Below are 18,425 nucleotides of genomic sequence, written 5' to 3' on the forward strand. Positions count from 1 at the left end.
AGCAACATCTGATGTGGACCCTCACCCTTTTCCCGAGGACAGTGATTTGGGCATTTCCCACAGTTCCAGTTTTTAAACAAGTCCTTCTCTATCAAGATTTTCCAAATCTCAGAAAAACACTAAGAACAGCATATAGGAACCTCCTTGCCTTCCCAATGTTTGATCGTCCTCAGGCTTGGCAGTGTTGGTACGCAATTCCATCTCCACCATTTGCAAGGAATTCTATCTACTCATTCACCCCACACACATCTATAGTGATTACTGTATCTCTTTTGCTTACAAATCCTTTTATTTGAAAAATTACTTAAAAGTCCAACGATTTTTCATATAAATTATGACTCAAACCCATTCCCATCACCTAGGAATTGCTGAAGTGATGGTAGCATCCACATTGGAGAAGGTGGCAAGAGCGCACACAGGGCAGAGCCGAGTCCAGAGAACAGCTACTGGAATGAGGTTGAAGTTCCGACTGAGCAGAGGCGCGGAGGGCATACCCTGCCCTCCATAGAACGCTCCAGCCATTGACCAGTGTAGGGTAACAAGATGGGCTACTTTGAGAGCAATGATCTTGACTGGATTTGAGAGTAAACCAGAATGTTCATCACCAATGTTAGACCGAAAATGACAGGAAATACACTGAAATCTGTTAAGTTAAAAACCTCACTCATGGTAGGTGGAAACAATCAGCAAAGTGGACTCCTATTCCTGCATTCCTGACCCCCCCCCATGCCTAGCATAGGGGTAACCCGAGACCCACCTTGTCTCAGGAAACTGCTCATTTATCTGGCGCTGCCTGCCTTCCTAATCACCCTGCAAGGCAGAAACTAGAACATAGGACACCTAGAAAAAACAATCTAAGATCCCGATTCTACATGGCTTTCCCACCTAAAGTAGACTCTTCAGTGTGGGCAGTGGGACCTGATTTTCATACAAAACTCCCTGAGTCTTATCCATGTCTGGTTCTAGGACTAGGGCACAGAAATAGAGCATAAATTTGGGGAGGACAAATGGGGGTGTGTCTAGCACTATTGCTTTTTCTTCTGCTCTCCACCAATCCCGCCACATCCTGTGTCTCTCCATACTCCCGGAGCCCATCCTCCAGCGAGCAAGAGTGTAGCATGATGGAGACTCGAACGCACACAAGAACACGTAACACTCCATGTTAACATCAAAACACCCTTTGAAGATAGTAAGTGCAGCATTGTAGGTCCTGCTTTGTAAGAGGTCTTAGCTAGTCCGTGGCTCAGCCTTACGATGGATAAGGGTGGTGGCAGTAAGGTGTGGCTATGACTTAAAAACACAGTGACTCTAGAGCTGTTCTTACCGAGGGGCACTTCTTGGAAGGTGTTTTGGCTGTCACGAGGGTGGGCCATGCACAGGACAGAGGAATTACAATGAATTGCCAAGCCCGAAACGTCCGAAGTGCCCAGAAAAGAGTAGGCTTGTTCCAGACTCGAGTCTCTCCCGATGAGGAACTGCAGACACCTCAACTCATAGGTCTGTGTGTTCAACCTGCTGGTCACCCCTGAGATAGATTGCCTGGTTTTGTTTAATTCTGGGTTGCTCTCCAGCCTCCTGTTCGTCACCTCACCTGGGCCAGCAGGGAGGTTAGCAGACAGTAAGACACGGGTCCCCAGGACTTGAATGGGTGATAGGAATGTTGCCAGACTAAGACCCACCTCTCTAACTTATTCAATGAGAAATGAAGGCTCCTAACAGTTTGGGCTAAGGACAGAGGTAGTAGTAGCATAGGCTAATTAAGAAAACACATCTTAAATTAATTCCCTAATTGAAAGTAGGAAAGGTGCGGAGGTGTTATAGTAAAGCTACAAAAATACAGGGCTAGAGGGGAACTAGAGAGAGACGCTGGTACTGGCGGAGAGAGATTGAGGCAGGAGACACTGACTGGTTAAGGTCTGAAATCTAAAGAAAAGGTGGGGATTTTACAGTGGTCCCCCTCTCAGCCTCTGCCTGGTATCTGCTTCCGTTCATTCCAGGAGGCGAGAGAGGACGAGCAGGTGGGCGGGGCGCGTCTCAGCAAAGCCAGCTTCAGCTTTGGCAGTCTCACCCACCTACCCCATCCCATTTAAGGAGTTCCAGGTTAAGAGTTTAAAAAACAGCTGGGCCCCAGACCATCATTCAGGAGAAGAGAACTCCTAGCTCAGATCTGCGGGTGTCCCGGACTTGAGCTGAGCTTCTTGGCCAACAGTAGTCACTTGATCAGTCCTGCTATCTTGACCCCATCTCCAGGAGGGGGATGCCAGAGGGAGTTGAGGGAGTCCAGCCCCCAAGTCTTCTGAGGCACTGTGAAGACAACAGACATAGAAAAGAGGGGCCCTGGGGCTACTGCTTTTAAGAGGGATCTGGAGAGGTCAGCCTATCTCCAGGGCTGGACAGAGGTGTGGGGGAGGGGGTTCAAGATGGCAGAACCTGGATTAAAAAAAGAAAAAGAAAAAGATAAGCTTCTTGAGGTCTTAGGGAGAAAGTATCACCTACTTGCTAAGTGCCATCGGGTGGGCTCTGACCCACAGTGACACTGAGCACAACAGTGACACACTGCACGATCTGCTTAACCATTTTTATCTACCTGCACCATTCCCCTCTGCCTCCCCTCTTCCTCTCTAGATGCTACATTTTTAACATTCTCCACTCAAATTCTCTCTTCTACTTCCTTGGCCATTCTAGCACCCATAGGGGCTCAGGGGCTGGAGGTACTCACCTTTTCTATTAGAGCTACAAGCCCCTTGAACTGCTCCAGGGCCTGTCTCGATTTCCCTTGGATCTCATTTGCTCCTGAACGGCACCTGTCTGTGAAAAAGCACAGGAGACTTTACGCTCCTACCCCACAGGAAGAGGCCTGCACCATTCTGAAAAGATGAAAACTAACGACCATTCTTCCCAGGAAGTCTCAATGTCTCCCCTCACACCGGCCATTTAGAAACACCTCACTCATGGCAACCCTATAGGACAGGGTAGAACTGCCCCTCTGGGTTTCTGAGACTGGAACTCTTTATGGGAGCAGAGAGCCCCGTCTTACTCCTGCTCAGAAGCTGGTGGTTTTGAACTGCTGACCTCTCAGTTAACAGCCCAACTCGTAACCACTACGCCACCAGGGCACTGACAGTAGTTCTTAATTGGGAGGAGAGAAGATTATGGCTTTTAGGTAAAGTCTTTCAACACCCCATTGAAGAGTAATCTAAGGAACCCAGGTCCAGACGACTGAAGGGAGAGAGCGAGTAACGTGGGCTAGGATCCCGGGTTCTTGCTTCTCCATCAAGTACTGTCTTCTGCCTGCCGCCTGGCCTTTCAAAAAGAATAGTTCTACACCACAGCCCCACGAGCCTCCACGCCAGCCCTTCCCTTGTTACCATGGCGAGCCCATCTCCAGCTCCCATCTCCCCAGAGCCAATGTGAGTCAGGTGGACGAAATTCATTGGTTCCCCAATCATAGTTCGGTCAATCCGTCTCCTCTTCTTTTTCTGTTTGAAGAAAATAAGGGAGTCATGTCTGAAATTCCCTTCTTCCATGTGACACGGAAGAGCGCCTTGAAAGGCACGGGGTGGGGGGCGTAGAGCTCAGGCCTGGGCTGGTGGTAGACGGGAATGTGTTGTTACAGCAAGGTGATCACCGGCGTGAAAGGCCGGGCCAGAGCACAGTCACAGAGAACATGGCCAGGCATGCAGAGGGCAGTGGCCTTCAGAGGGCATGCTGGACAGAGAAAGGCCAAGTCAAGGTCACCTCTGGCTGATGAGGAAACAATGGGCACAGCTGACAGGCACCAACTCCCACCCAACTCAGAGTAGATGAGAAGAGGGGGCAACAGCGACAACTGTTAACTTCCCATCCCCCAGTCCCTTGATTTAACGCGACCGCCGGTCTGGTCGGAGCAACTATCCCAACAGAGTAGGTGGCAAGGAGTGTGCTTTCGGAGGGCAGATCCTCCATGGTGTGTCTACTTCACAGTATACGGTAACTGATTTCGGTGCTAAGGGGGCGGGGGGGGGGCAGGGGGGGGGACAACCAAGACTCACCGGCTGGGGTTTCTCTACCACACAGCAGCCCAGTTTGTGCCAGAATTCACTCATGTTCCCGGATGGGTCCAGTTTCACGCCTCTGCCTGAGGCCCCACAGGGCTCTAGCTTGGTGCGTTGGCTGCCCACTCTCCTCGGGGTCACCTCAGCTGGGCCACCCTGGAACAAGTGGAGTCCTTGGGAGCCACAGACGTGGTGCAGTTGGGCACAAGGCCGTCTTCCTCAAACTCAGAACCCTGAATTAGGACAGCCCAGAGAGAGGAGGTGAATGACAGCGCTCTCCCCCTCTGAAAACCCCCGAGGGGCATCCACAGCTGCCCAATTCGCCTTGAGGCCCTAGCCCTGTACCCCAGGACTAACCCTCTACAAACATAAGGATCTCATGGTTCGACTCACAGAGAAAGAACAGACATCAAGGGGTTACAGGGCCCTAGCAGGAGGGGAAGGGGGCTGGAGGGGCCACAGCATGGTGGCAAGAATAAGGCAACTGCGGGTGCGACACACTGGAGCGCTGGGCTTGGGGTAGGAGGGGAGGGGCATTTAAAGCGACTCCAAAGAGGAAATGGTGGTTTTTCATTTTCACAAACAAGGCCTCCACCCGCCCCTTCCTTTAGCCTCAGATTGCTGTGAACACCTCGATCTTCTTAAAGAGCAAGAGAGGTCTCGGCCGCCACGTCTGTCCTAGGGGACTACCGATCCAGCAGAATGGGCTTCAGGAAGGCCTGTCTAGGGAGGAATTTCTGCCCTTTCAGTTCGCTGCCTTTGTTCCTCCTCAGTCCCCTCCCAGAAGCCAGTGAGCCGTTTCTTTATTACATGACCTTGAGTCTTGGGGAGGGTGCTGTGTATGGGCATCTGGTATCACTGTACACCGCTGTACGGGCGTGGAAAGGCCCTGTCTCCCATCATCTGGGGTAGTTGTAGGTCCATGTGCCAGGTATCCCCTGTTCCACGAGGCAACTTGCCCCAGTCTCCCCACCCTGGTTCACATGTTCCATCGTGTCCTGATCTGCTCTGCCTCATAGCTAGGCCACCCTCCCTACTCCTCTCATGCTGTGACCTGTCTGGCCTCCCTCTCCAGCACTTCCAATCCCCACCTTCACCAGCCAAGCAGCCACCGGGAACTTTCCAATCGCAAGAGAATATCCAACAAAGATGCACCTCCCCTTCACACCGCCAACCACCTGGGCTTCCTGGATCGATAGTCACTCCATTTCCCCAGTCTTAAGGTACAGGCAACCTCAAATAGATCACACAAGGCACCTTCCCTGGGAGCACAAAGAGGCACCTTCTTTTCTGGTCCTCTGGCATCCTCAACTGAGATGAGAGAGAAGCGTTAAAGGCTCAGGCGCCATGAAGGCCAAGGCTCAACTTCTGAGGCAGGGACGGACCGGACCGGGAGGCCGGGTCTCTGACTTCCCTTCCTCCCGCAGCAGAGGAGGGGCAACCAGACTGCGGAAGTCCGAACCCAGTTGTGCAGCGAGGGGAGCTGTGATCAGTGGGGGGTGGGGATGGGGTGTCACTCAGTCACCCCGTTTGTCATGATGGTGGTGGTGGCGGCAGCAGCGGGTGGTAAGGGTTGGAGTGGGGGCAATGGAGAAAACAATAAAGAATTAGAGGAAGCACCCCCCCCAGACTACAATGAGACTAGACTCTCCCCAACTGCCCCCCCCTCCACTGTTCAGAGCTGAGCAGACAGACCCGGATGGTGCTGGGAGGGGATGGGAGAGGAGAGAGGGAGGACGGGAAGGAGAGAGAGGGAAAGGGGCAGCCGAGGGAACAAGGGCTTTTCTGTTCCTTCCCCAGGGATCCGGCCAGAGCCGGGTGGAGGGAAAGTGTGTATGTGGGACTTGGCATGAAATGACCAATGATGCGGAGCCGTGACCAGGAAATTCCATTCCCCGGGACATCAGGGTCTCTGGAACTTGGGGGCGGGGTAGGAGTGCGGAGAAACCTAGGCAGGGTGAAGGTGTATTGGGGGGGGGTGTTGGGAAACAAGGCCAAAAAGGAAGTAAGAGCTCCTGGCCACACTTCTTTGGAGTGGCCAGCTAAGAGTGGTTTGAGGAAAAATGAAGTCTGAGCTGGTGAACGCAGCAGGAACACGCAGTCCATCCAGAAGACCACAGGGCCGCCTCCTGACAACCACGCTGGGCTTCGAACTTGGCTTCCCTGAGTCCCAACTCGGAAGAAGAGTGACAGAGAGCTGGGAAATAACACCCCACCACCATCAAGGTCACAACTCTCAAGCCCTGGCGCCCAGCCCAAGGCAGTTCCTCCTTCTGTGTGAGAAGATGGAAATGAGGTGGCCAGGCGGAGTTTTAGGAAAGCCAGACCCCCAAGGAAGCGCGCTCCCGGGCCTCGCGGGCCCCAAGATGTGGAGGACTCCCGGAAGGAGGGATGGAGAAGGGTAGTCCCAGGTCCGGTTCTAGTCCCAAACCGGTTTGCCAGGTCCCCGCGGCCTCCCGCCCCAAGGCCTCCAGCCGCTGCCAGACAAGCCTTCACAAGAAGCAGCTGGAGAGCCAGAGAGAAGAGGAGGGAGAACGAGTGAGAGAATGCAGGGGGCCATTCTGGCTACGAGCCCAGGGTTGCAGCTGGTCCCCCGTGACATGCCCCCCGAGACAGGGCGGGCTGCTAGGAAGCGGAAGAAGGGGGTCGGGGCTGGACCCCACGGTCACCAGTGACCGCCCTTTCCCCGGGCAAGGTCTTGTGGGGCCTTTGGGAGGAAGCACACCGAGCCCTCGAGAGCTCGGCCACCCCACACTGTTTCGGTCACGTCGCCTCCATTGGTCTCCCCCGCCATCGCTACCCAGGCAATCTCTGCTCCGCCCAACCTCCAAGTCCGCTCGCACGGCTGCGGGACCGCGCTCCGCCCGCGGCCTCCGGCACGCGCCGCCCCGGGGTCGGGGCAGGCTCAGGGGCCACTTTCCAACCTGCCCTCTCCCCCGCACCCCGGCCCTTCTATCTGGGACCGCGGCACCCCGCTTCCCACGAACCGGCACCCCCGCATCCGGTGCGTCTCCGCCGGGCCGGGCGGGGCCGGGGTCGGGGCCCTGCGCGGCAGGCCGTCCGGCCGTCTCACCTGCTCTGCGGCCCAGGGCGTCGGGCTGCAGCGGGGCTCGGCGCCGCGCCGGCCTGCGAGGGGATCCCGGCCGGCTCTCGGGCGCGCGGGGAGCGGAGGGCGGGCCGGCGGCAGAGGTGGGGCCGGCGGAGGGCGGAAACGGCCGCGACGCGATTACGAAACCCGCGCAGCTCGGCGCCGGGCGCGCGGCTCCTCCCGGCGGGGCGCGGGGCTGGGGGCCGCCCCGAGCTCCGCAGCCGGACGGGCGAGCCCGAGTGGTGGACGCCTCGCCCCGGGCGCCCAAGTCTCGCACTGTCCCTTTTCGTGCCACAGGCCCGCGGGCGCCAAAGCGAGCGGAGCGCCCAGTCCCCCAGGCCCAGCCGGGCGGTGCACAGTCTCCGCCCACTCGGGACGGGGCGACCCCGATGGACTCACGGGCTGGAGACCCGTGGAGAGGTTTTCCGCTTGTCCAAATGCCTCATCCCCTGTAATGTTTCATTTGGAGCAAACGACACCCTCCTTTTCATTGCTGTCTTCATCCCTGAGCCGACCGCTAAAGCACCAGACAACGAATTGCTCATTCATTGCCCCACCCAGCCTGAGGGTGCTAGGAGGGGCCGGCAGTCATTTTTCATTGTTGGGACCCCGAAGAAGACAGCGACGCGTTAGCCCTCGTCCTCCTCTACAGAGCTCGGCCACCTACCGTTTGAATTAGCCGAGTCAGGCCGGGAGGAGGCGGGGGCGGGGAGTCCTTCCGCCCTTCTTAGGAGGGGCTGCATTGCAGGGGGAGGCTGAGCAGGCGGACTGTCATTGAAGAGCGCGCGTGCGAAGACAAAGCCATCGAAGCCCACCAGCCTCCTCTGCCTCCAGCCCAGAGCTGATCCCGGAGCCCCAGCTGCAGTCTCTCTACCTTTGGCACACGCTAGTGATCAATTGATAACAGGTAAACCAAACTGAGGGGAGGGGGGCTTGCTAGGATGGAAGAGCAGCTTCCTAGGGTTAGGTTGAGAACCCCAAATAAGGATGAGGGTGGGGGACAACAGCTCAAGAGGGGCGAAGGGGGCGCTCTGAACAATGGGTGATAGTTATTTGATGGCTGTTCTACATCTCCACATCTCCATCCTTGCCTTGCTGTCTTCTACATAGACATTTCTAACCCTGGGCGTTTAGATAGCGCCTCTGAGCATGGTTACCTCTTCTTCCAAAGAGCTATTTATGACTCATTGTCCTGTATATTTTAATCACTGTGCTAGTTACACTTTTAATTTTAACTTATCGTAATTTGATCTACTAGGGTTTTGACAAATCTTTATTCCTGCTGTATCCTTTCTAGGATACATTTACAATTTTTTTTCCTCTCCATGCTTCATCGATGTCCCTACCCTCACGCCCAAACTTAATCTGTGTCCCTAGAAAGGAAGGTGAGGAGTATGGTATTTTGGGTAATGTCAGTGGTCTCCACTCCATCTCATACCTTTGCTCCAAAGAGGGAACTGGGGGGGGGGGTAGGTGAAGTGGGGGAGGGGAGCTTTGGTGTAGGGGAGAAACTGCCTGATTCCATATTGAAATCAATCGATATAGTCCTGGGTGCTAGAGATGGAGGCAGTCTTCTGAAAAGGAATATTTTGGGTTTTTTGTTTTGTTTTTTGCAGTCCAGTGAAATGGGGGGGGGGCAGATATGGCCAATAGGACAATCCAGGCTCAGGGCGAGGCATGTAAGATGGGAATCCTGCCAGCCGGAGAGCTGCCATTCCTTTTCCCAGCCCGCCCCGCCACCCTGGCCAGCACCATGGCAGCATGACACAGCAAGGCCTGTAGGTAGGCCTGGGTGTCCAGCAGACCCACAGAGGCTGGGGACAAAGGGTATTCCAGTAGAGTTCTGTGGCTCAGAGAGGGTGTGTCTTCCTAACATGTGTATGTTCTCATCGTGTACCTAAAAATATAGAGGGGTAGATTTAGAATTACCTTTGCCTAAAATATCTGGATAACTTTGAATGAAGGATTTTGAGAATACATTGTAGTACAGGGGACTGTGTGAGCCCAGTAAGTGAAGTGAATGGTGTTAGGTAGCACCCATACCACCGTGAGGTCTGGGGAGAGAGCATTCGGGGAGAGGAGGGAAAGCTAGTCGAAAAGAGATCTATGGTAAAATTTGGGTGGATTGGAAATTAAAAACACAACACATTAAATCAGAACTTCAATACTAAAGGGAATTTTAGCCTCAGCTGTGGCTGCTAACCTGCAAGGTCAGCAGTTCACAACCAGCCACTGCTCAAGAGGAAGAGGTAGCTGTCTCATACAGTCCCGGAAACTCAGAAGGGCAGTTCTACCCTGTCCTATAGGGTCACAATGAGCTGCCATTGATACAATGTCAGTGGGGTTAAGCTGTAACCTTACCTTACATTCCTGACTTAAGTTTAAATGCCACATCCGCTCATTGAAATGTCTTTCTAGAATGCATTTGCTACTCTATACATGTCTCTAGGCGAATGGAATGAGATTTTAGGACTGTAGCACTTTGTAAAAATTCCCTTTACCTGTTTTAATTGCAAGTTAAACTCTTCCAGACACGCTCAAGGATTTTTGGGCAGTATCTATGTGCAATATATTGCAAGGGGACCCGATTGGAAATTACAAAACACTGGTGGGGTTCGATCCGAACTGGCTGGAAGGTTTCATAAGCCACTAAGTAATTTCTAAGGTGGCTTCTACTTTTAAAATGTTGTAGGTTCCCCTCCTCACTAGGAGTCTTTCTTTTAGCCAGTATTATGCTAAGCCACTCTAAGAACTTTTCAGTAAGGGGCTATAAAGAAGCCAGTTGGCTGAGAAAATGCTGGTGCTGTTCTAAGAAAAAAGAAAAAGCCATAGGCAGAAGTGCACTCTGACTCCTGCACTTTGCTGCTTAGAGTTCCTATAGCCTAAGCAGAGATTAATAGCTACAGCCATTTTCTATTATCTTTCCGTGCACATGTCTCTGTAAATGGCTGGGAGATGATTCTATCATAGGATGATGAGATCATCTTTCCAACACGCCCCCTCCCTGCATCACCCTCCTTCCAAGCAGCTACTCTGCTGAGTAATGGTCCCTTCCCAGGGTTTTTGTCTTGTAGCTTGAGCAACTTAAAAATCACTCTTCATCTGAAAAACGTTCTCCCACGCCCAAAGCCCTTGCACTCTGAAAGCATAACACTGTTCTAGATGGTGGAGGCCTTTGTTTGCCTGCTTTTTGCCTCAATCGTGACATTTCTCCTTACGCAGGGGCATTTGGGAGCCTATTTAAGATGACTATGTCGGATTCTCATTCATTCTGAGGCGTGTGGAAGCCTGGGGCTTTATATTTGGAGGCAGGGCAGTGTTCTCTCTGCTGCTTTGGGAACCCTTCAACGAATGCTCCTTCCTCTTTCCCTTGGCTCTCAAGCAGCAAGGTGGAGGCTACAGGAAAATATAATAGCTGTGTAATATCAGGGTGGGGGTGAGTTGAGCAGAAAAGGTAATAGAATTAATCATTAAAATGATTATGGGAAAGTATCTGATTCTGTTGAGACTGTCCCCCCTTTTGATCTAAAATTTGCCTTTTTTACCCGACATTTTCAGTCCCTTTGCTCCCGCTACTGTCAGATAAATTTTTGCAGAGACTCAGGACCGTATTGTAGCCCAGGACAGTTTTGAACCTGGGTTTTGCACTGCAGGAACAGTAGTCAAGGGAGAGATAATCTCCTAGGCTATCTGTGGGCATTAGAGGGAGTGCAAGGTGTTCATTTGTACAAAGTAAATAGTGACCGACAATTAGTCAGCAGCCTTGAGTGTCACTGGAGTGCATAATTCAGCACTTGTGGAAAGAGTTCAGAGTCAGCAAGCGGGGACTGACTGTTGGAGAAATTCCCAGTCTGTAGATGGTGTCCAGACACACACACACACACACACACACACACACACACACACACACACACACCACAACCGCCACCTTTAACCCCCACGCAGATGTAGACAGGGTAAACCTCTATAGGAGTGTTGGGGGGAGTGCAGGAGAAAACAGGGGAGCTAGAGCTGAGAGTCTAAATACATCATCCATGAATAAGTCAGTTTCTAGTAGAGTTTAGAAGGCAGGGGGAAAAAAAAGCAGAACTGTCATGAAACAAATCTCTTCAGAGGTATTGACCTATTAGGCCAAGGCAGGAAGAGTCAAATATTTCTAAATCTAGTAGGAAAGATTCCTCTGGGGCTTCACAGTCTTGAAACTCAAGTAATATTTTAAGATAGAAAGAAGAGAGTTAAGCAAGCCAGGGGTGAACATACCTGGCAGAAGATGTGTACTGCAAGGAAGAGTGGGGCCCAGATCCAGGAAGGCCTTGGAAACCAACCTCAAGATTGACTTGATGCAGTAGGCGCCAAACTAAGTCATTCCAGAGGTGAGGAATAGGGTAGCAAATGGTCTTAGAGGAAGGGGCTCCTGAAGTGGATTGGATTATGTGCAGAAGTGATAGGGGTAGAGCTTATAAGCAAGGAAAGGCCACAAGGCGGCTGCGATGCATGAAAACTGACAAGTGGTTTCTTTCACAGGCAGCTATGAGGGAGCCTGTGAGTAGCCAGTACAGCTCCTTTCTCTTCTGGAGGATGCCCATTCCAGAACTGGACCTGTCGGAGCTGGAAGGCCTGGGTCTGTCAGACACGGCCACCTACAAGATCAAGAGCCCCAGTGATGGCCAAGCGACTGGCCAAGCGGCCAGAGCAGAGCGAGAGAAAACCCCGGATGGCGATGCCCTCCTAGAGTACAGCACCTTCAACTTCTGGAGAGCGCCCATCGCCAGCATCCACTCCTTTGAGTTGGACTTGCTCTAAGGCCAAGACTCCTCTCTCCTACCACCTTCTCCTCCTCATGGTTGTTTTCCCTTCCAGCCCCTTCCTTTCCTATTTTAATCTTGCTCTCTCCCCTCCATTGTGATGAGGTGGTGCTCATGAATCTGCCAGAATGTTATTTATGTATTTATTTATGTATTTATTCATCTATTTATCCTCCTGTTTATCTCAAAGGCCTTCACACCACACAGTAGACACTGAAGCAGTGGCGTGGCATGGCGTAGTGCAGGGTCACAGGGATTCCTTCCCTCCCTCCCCACCCCTATAGTCACTCCCAAAAGTAAGCCTGATTTTGGGGGGGGATCAGAGTAGTTCAAAATGGAGGACTGATTTCACTCCATTTTAATCAACCTCAGAGTGTTCAAACCTTCCAAGGACACCGTTCCAGTCAGCACACAAGGAAGGGGTTGATGATAAACGGCAAGCCTTGGGAGTCGTAGCGTGGGATATCTGTTACTGAAAAGGATTTCTTAAACACCAAGGCGATTAAAGGCTTGCTTTTCTGATCCTCCACATTCTTATACTTTTCCTCAGCGACATTGGGGTTTGATAAACATGTAATAAAAATCGGAGATAATCCATCATAGAAAAGGAAAATAGAGAAAAGCATGGAATCATTTCAGAAAGAGCAAAGCGTGTTCCCTCTCTCAAAAATAGTGCTCCTTCAAGCCTACTCATTCCACAACTATGCTCCAAACTGAGAGGAAAAGTCTAGCCAAGGAAAGTCAGATTTCAAAATTTATGATGCAGTTGTACTTTTAAGATAAATTGTAGCATTTTTGACTCCTTTTATAAGGCAAAGAATTTGGTGTTTCCTGTTTTAGTAGGGCCCTCCTGTTGGTCAATGGGCCTTAGGAACAGTTCTTCAGCCACCCTGAAACCATGAAATCAACAATCACACTCTAACCTTGTACCTCATTCTCCAGCCCTCCCAGAGATTGCTGCCATTCACTCATTTGTTTAATAAAGACATTCAATCCCAGAACTGAATTCTAGTTTTCTCTCTTCACAGGAAAGAATTCTAGGTCTCAGAAATTCACCTTATAATTTTACCTTTTAATATTCAGCATAAATAATCATTTGAATAACCTATGTAAAAATAGTGAACTTCAGGCTAACAAGGTAGAGAATAAGAAAAAGGGTGAAGTCAATTTAAAATTAGAAAGGAAAATCCACAACACGGGCCCCTGCTTGCTGATTGACTACCAAAAGGATTCTCCAAGTCTCAGGAGGCCCCTGTGGCTCCAAATCAGTTCATCATTACCTCCATCTAGACCCTAGGCTCCCAAACCTGGCTGGTCATTGGAATCACAGAGGCATCTGGTGAAAATACAGATTCCCTGAGCTCTTCCCCTTATGGATTCTGATTCTTTAACTTGCAAATAGACCCCAGGGATCTGAAGCTGCACCAGATCCTCAGATAATTCCAATGATCAGCCACGTTTGGAAATCTAGATTCTAGATGCCTCAGAATAATTCACCCAAAAGTAAGTGACTCATTTATAACGGATGTCAATTAAAATGTTTTAATCCTAACTTAGGAATTTTGTGTGCCTATGCTGGTATAGTTATCGTTTGGGCTGCCACGACCGGGTCAGCAATTCCACCAGCCGCTCAGTGGGAAAGAGATGAGGCTTTCTAAGAACAACTCAAGAATCCATAGGGGCAGCTCTACGAGTCCTGTAGGCCCAGGCCCGGTGGCAGTAAGTTGAGTTGGGTTTTTTTTGTTTGCATATGATTTTATTTATTTTATTGCTACATTAGCAATGTAAATAAATTGTGAGAGGCAGCAAAAGCATACAATGTCATGGACATTTTTGAGTAAAGGGGGTACCTGCTGGAGGTTGACAATGGCATATCCTGTAGGGTAAGCAGCAAACCGCCCCTCCCCCTCACACACAGCTCTTACATGCTGGATCTTGGACAGCATGGGTCATGTGAGATTGACACACCAAGGGGGAATTTTCAAACAAAGATCTGCCCTCAGCCAGAGAATATGGAGAAGACGTCAGAAATTTCTTAAAATCTCTACAAACAGGTTTACAAAATGAAGCCTATCAAACTAAGACAACACTCAAGCTATGTTGCAATTTGCTCCTGGGAGGACGTCCCCATTTTATGATTACACACATTCTTTCCCCTGTTGGAGGCTCCTTCCAGGGGAGAGAATTTTTCCTTCAGTTTTGACTTGTCAAACTTCTGCACTTCAGACACACCTGGCTTATTGCTCATCTTGCCTGAAGGCTTGAAGATCTGCTAAAGGATAAGCCCTGGGTTGACAAAGGATCTCACTCAGGGCGAGGTTAAGTTGAGTGGCTAGAGCTATTTATGTGTCATAGCATGGACGAAACACAACTTCTCTATAGTTCTTTCATGCTTCCTCGCCCCCACTATCATGATTCCAATTCTACCTTACAAATCCGGCTAGACCAGAGGATGTACGCTGGTACAGATAGCAACTGGAAAGACAGGGAATTCAGGACCTATAAATTCCTCAGGACCAATAATGAGAGTAGAGATACCAGGAAGGTAGGGGGGAAGGTGAGGGGAAAGAGGGGACACTGATCACAATGATCTACATATAACCCCCTCCCAGAGGGATAGATAGCAGGAAAGTGGGTGAAGGGAGACATTGGCCAGTGTAAGACATGAAATAATTTATAAATTATGAAAGGTTCATGAGGGAGGGAGGGTGAGAGAGGGAGAGAAAAAAAGAGGAACTGATATCAAGGGCTCAAGTAGAAAGCAAATGTTTTGAAAATGATGACAGCAAATGTACAAATGTGCTTGACAATGGATGGATGGATGGATGGATTGTGATAATTGTACGAAAAGAAACCGTGGTAATGACTGAGCTGCTAAACTCCAGGTGGGTCACTGTAACCAGCACATGCTCCGAGCAACTAAAATGAGGCTGACTGCTCTGGTAAAGTTACAAAGCTAAAAAAAAAAAGCAAAGATGTACAAAGTTTCAGAAACCCTTTAGAAGTGTTGTGGATGGCAGTGGGTTTTGGTGTTTTTTATTCCTTTTGGTTTTTGACTGTAAGAAAAGCAGGAAACCGTATAAAAGGATGTCAACAGAATGAATCCGTCCTACTCTCAAACTTGAAGGAAAGCTATGACCAATAGAATTCCTGAGTCGTGCAAACAATCCTGAAAGGCTGGTGGGGTTCTACCCCACTGAGAGGCTTTGGAAGTAAGAGCCTGGCTTTCTGCTTCCCAAAAGTCACAACTTCGAAGAACACACAGGGTCACCAACGGCGTTTCTAGGTGACAAATACTAATATGGATACTTAGCAGCATGCCACAAATACCTTTAAAATTACTCTTGCAGGGACCTAGAGACGTTCAGAGAAGGGGACAAATCTTCCTCCTTAGCGCACTAATAGCCAAAATAATTGAAGAGAGGAAGACTCAGTGGTGGCGTCTATTTTTAAGGGTTTCTGAACTGATGCCTAGCGGTTAAAACCAGGGCTGTCCTCTTGTCGGGGCATCTGGTTGGTTTGCACTCTGTAGCCTACGTTATTAGGGAGAAGGGGGAAAAAACTCAAACCCGTTGCCATGGAGTTGATTCACCCTCAGCGATCCTGGATGCCAGAGTAGAACTGCCCCCAAAGGGCTGTACGTCTTGACGGGGAAAGCGGCTACATCTTCTAGCCTTTTCCGGCCCCCCAAAAGAAGTTACCCAGGTTTTCACCGCACGCCTCGACACTGGCCCCGGGGTCCTTACATTTGGCGACAGGACCACAGGGCTAGGCACTGGACTCAATTCAGACGTAAACGAAGGAATGTCCACATCGGGAAGGGGCACCTCTAAAACCGGTCGCCCGGAGGGAGACGCGACCTCGGCAGGGCGGCCGCAGGACCGACGGAGGAGCCGGTTCTCGGCAGCGCCGAGTCCTTGGCGCCAAAACCACCGGGCCGGGCCGGCCCCCGCCGGAACTACACGACACGTCATCAAGTAATCCTACGCCGCCCGAGGAGCGCTGCTGGGAGCGCCCGGTGCGCACTCTCCCTCCAAAGGCCCTCCGTCCGCAGGAAATGAGCCGCGGAGGGGTGTCGGCCGTGCCCTCCAGCGCAGACGCGGGCTTTCGAATGATTTCCCTCCACGGATTCCTCCGCCAGAAACTGGCCTTGCCGCGCCTCCACTTCCGGGTCTGCCATTTTGTTGCCTCCATTTCTCCACGAGGGGGGGTAAGGCCCCCCAAAGACGCCTATGTGAAAAGGCCAAAAAGTAACCGTCAGTGACAGGGACTCTTCACTAGAGAAGCAAACGCGACCAAACTGGCGGGCTCGGCGGACACGCAGCCGGCAGCGCCCCGGACGCGGAGGTGAGGGGATGGGAGATGGCCGGTCTGTGGGGGGCGTCGGGCTGGAGGCAGGGCGCCCTGAGCGGGCTCCCTCCTTCCCGGGTAGCCCCGTGGGGCGGCGCCCCTCTCCGCCGCCGGGCGGCCGGGGATGGGACGGAGAGGAAGGGGAGGGGACTGGGAAGAGGTGAGGAAGGGGTGGGTGTAAGACCCGGGGCTGGGGAGCGGCTGGACCGCGGGGCGCCAAGCCGCCGAGGTGACCGCTAGGGGGCGGCGCGGCTCCGGGCCGGCGGCGTCCGTGACGCGGGGACCCTGACACGCAGCACCCCGGCGGTGGTTGGGGCGACCCCGTCTGACCTTCGGGGGCCCCGGCGTCTGAGGGCGAGCGCGGAGAAGCGTCCGGCCGCAAGCTGCGCGCAGGGTTGACACGCCGTCCCGAGCTCGCACCCTGAGTCCTGCGATCCCAACTCTCTTTTCCGTTAGCTTTTCCCGAGTCTCCCCAGAGCTCCCCGGAGCCCGCAGACGCCCGGGGAGCCCTTCCCCGAGGGACTGCTCTCCAGGGTCCCGCTCGCTTTTCTTTTTGACGCCAACGGAAAAGGTTTTCTTTGGCTGACGGTCAGCCATCTGACAACTGCTTCTGCCCCTTTGGGACCGTCCTTTCTGCATACCGTTTGAGCACCCAGTTCAGTAGCGGTGTTCTCCAGCGTGACCCCCCTGGAACCAGGAGAGCCGCCCCACCCACATTCTCATAGAAACAGCGAGCCTGGCCGTGAGAGTGCTCGGTGGTCAGGAGCTCAAGCCCTTCATAAGTGATCGAAAGCGCACGCAGTGTAAGTTCTTGTTTGGAAGGGGTTTTTCTTCGTTCCCCAAATCCCTAGGAGGCCAGTGTTTGTTTCCTGGTTTTTAAACAGGGAAAAGTGAAGGTACAATAACCTACGGGGGAGCGTTTTCCCCTCCCTCCGTGCAATCTGGGAGCTCCTAGTGACCAGACGGCCCTCTGGTCTGTTACACAGGGTTGGTCTGCCGGCCAGCGCTGCCATGGAGACTGGGAGAAAGGTCCCTAAGCTTACCACCACCCCCGCCCCCCAAAAAAGTGCTGTTACTTTACATGTACGTTTTGCTTTAACTTGGGATGGATGCTTCAGGCGAACTCAAAAGAAAAATATATATTAAAAAATAATAACAGGGTAGGGGCTAAAAAGAGCCCTGAAGAACACATTTGTGGGACATCTTTCATGTATCAAGGAAATGAGTATATTGCTTTGTTGACACTCTCAGAGTTAAACGGTGTCTTTGTGTAGTGGAAAGTAAGGTTTGGGGTGGGAGGTGGGTCAGCTATTGAAATAATAGTATGGCAAACTTGAAGTGATTACCACTCACTGGTACTAGAACACTGTCCACAAATACACGATTAAAGGAAAGTAATAAAACATGTATGAAAAAACCATGTATGAAGGTCGAAAATAGTGGGGGAAATTGACCAAAAATCTTTTGCAAGAGTTCAGGTGCTGAAGACACCAATTACATAGTGTAGAAGTCAATTTATTCAAAGTGTCTTGTTTCCCAAAAGTATCAACTTTTCAAGAACATGAAGCAAATGAGAGTTCTCTTTAAACAGATACTCTCCAACTGAACTGTTTGTGTGTGGGAGGGGGGCGGAGAGGGAAATGTCATTATTAGGATAGTTAAGTATTTGGGTCAGTATAAGGATCCTTGTGTTGAATATCCCTTCCTTTTGTGATCCTTCATTGTACAGATTATTGCTATATAATGATAATACCATTTGTGTAATGCATTTTGTGGAACTATGAAGGAGTCAGTTTTATTTAACCAATCAGAAAATTGTTCTTGTTTTTGCCTATTAAAAAAAAATCTCACTGCTATCAAGTAAATTCCAACTGTAGCAACCTTCTAGGACAGAGTAGAACTGTCTCTGTGGGTTTCCAAGCCTATAAGTATTAGCCTCATCTTTCTCCAGAGGAGTAGCTGGTGGTTTTGAACTGCACACCTGTGGTTAGCAGCCCCACATGTAACACACTATTGCCACCTGGGTTCCGTTTAACTCTTAGTAGTAAGATAATTAGGTTAAAACACAGGTGAAATTTTGAAATGAAGTTAACCATGGAAAAATATGAAGTCTCTGTGTTCTAAAAGAAGGTTTTGCAGGGTTTTTTT

At 51.1% G+C, this 18,425-nt stretch overlaps 3 protein-coding genes across 9 annotated transcripts in view; 2 read left to right on the forward strand and 1 right to left on the reverse strand.

Moving 5' to 3' along the window:
• Window positions 1-1,112: 1,112 nt before the first annotated feature.
• Window positions 1,113-7,811, reverse strand: CDC42SE1 (CDC42 small effector 1). 2 transcript variants are annotated; one of them, XM_075561711.1, is made up of 5 exons: window positions 7,790-7,811; window positions 4,032-4,267; window positions 3,369-3,479; window positions 2,720-2,808; window positions 1,113-2,430 (listed from the first exon to the last, which is right to left on the reverse strand). In XM_075561711.1, the coding sequence occupies exons 2-4, from the start codon at window positions 4,083-4,085 to the stop codon at window positions 2,734-2,736; spliced, it is 240 nt and encodes a 79-aa protein (XP_075417826.1). In that variant the 5' UTR covers window positions 4,086-4,267; window positions 7,790-7,811; the 3' UTR covers window positions 1,113-2,430; window positions 2,720-2,733. The 2 variants fall into 2 exon arrangements, with proteins under 2 accessions (XP_075417826.1, XP_075417818.1); XM_075561703.1 differs by lacking the exon at window positions 7,790-7,811 and adding an exon at window positions 7,108-7,787.
• On the forward strand, window positions 7,295-12,928 carry MLLT11 (MLLT11 transcription factor 7 cofactor). The gene is made up of 2 exons (XM_075561689.1): window positions 7,295-8,029; window positions 11,647-12,928. Exon 2 carries the CDS (start codon window positions 11,653-11,655, stop codon window positions 11,923-11,925), a length of 273 nt encoding a protein of 90 aa, XP_075417804.1. The 5' UTR covers window positions 7,295-8,029; window positions 11,647-11,652; the 3' UTR covers window positions 11,926-12,928.
• A 2,686-nt stretch (window positions 12,929-15,614) lies between these two features.
• The window catches only part of GABPB2 (GA binding protein transcription factor subunit beta 2), a 29,495-nt gene continuing 26,684 nt past the window's right edge, over window positions 15,615-18,425 (forward strand). Inside the window, exon 1 of one of the 6 annotated variants that reach the window (XM_075561650.1) lies at window positions 15,615-16,274. The gene's annotated coding sequence lies outside the window, so the exon portion shown is untranslated. Of the gene's footprint in view, window positions 16,275-16,613; window positions 17,081-18,425 lie in introns of those variants that run through there. The other 5 variants (XM_075561632.1, XM_075561624.1, XM_075561604.1 and 2 more) reach the window with 5 other exon arrangements.

The sequence above is a fragment of the Tenrec ecaudatus genome, chromosome 1, assembly GCF_050624435.1.
Source record: "Tenrec ecaudatus isolate mTenEca1 chromosome 1, mTenEca1.hap1, whole genome shotgun sequence".
Classification (NCBI taxonomy): domain Eukaryota; kingdom Metazoa; phylum Chordata; class Mammalia; order Afrosoricida; family Tenrecidae; genus Tenrec; species Tenrec ecaudatus.

Coding starts and splice junctions, on each gene's coding strand:
- CDC42SE1 (XM_075561711.1), bottom strand. CDS start 4,085: ATGAGTGAATTCTGGCACAAACTGGGCTGCTGTGTGGTAGAGAAACCC. Junction 3,480..4,031: donor TGGTAGAGAAACCCCAGCCG/GTGAGTCTTGGT, acceptor TTCTTCAAACAG/AAAAAGAAGAGGAGACGGAT. Junction 2,809..3,368: donor CTGGAGATGGGCTCGCCATG/GTAACAAGGGAA, acceptor GCTTTTTCACAG/ACAGGTGCCGTTCAGGAGCA.
- MLLT11 (XM_075561689.1), top strand. CDS start 11,653: ATGAGGGAGCCTGTGAGTAGCCAGTACAGCTCCTTTCTCTTCTGGAGG.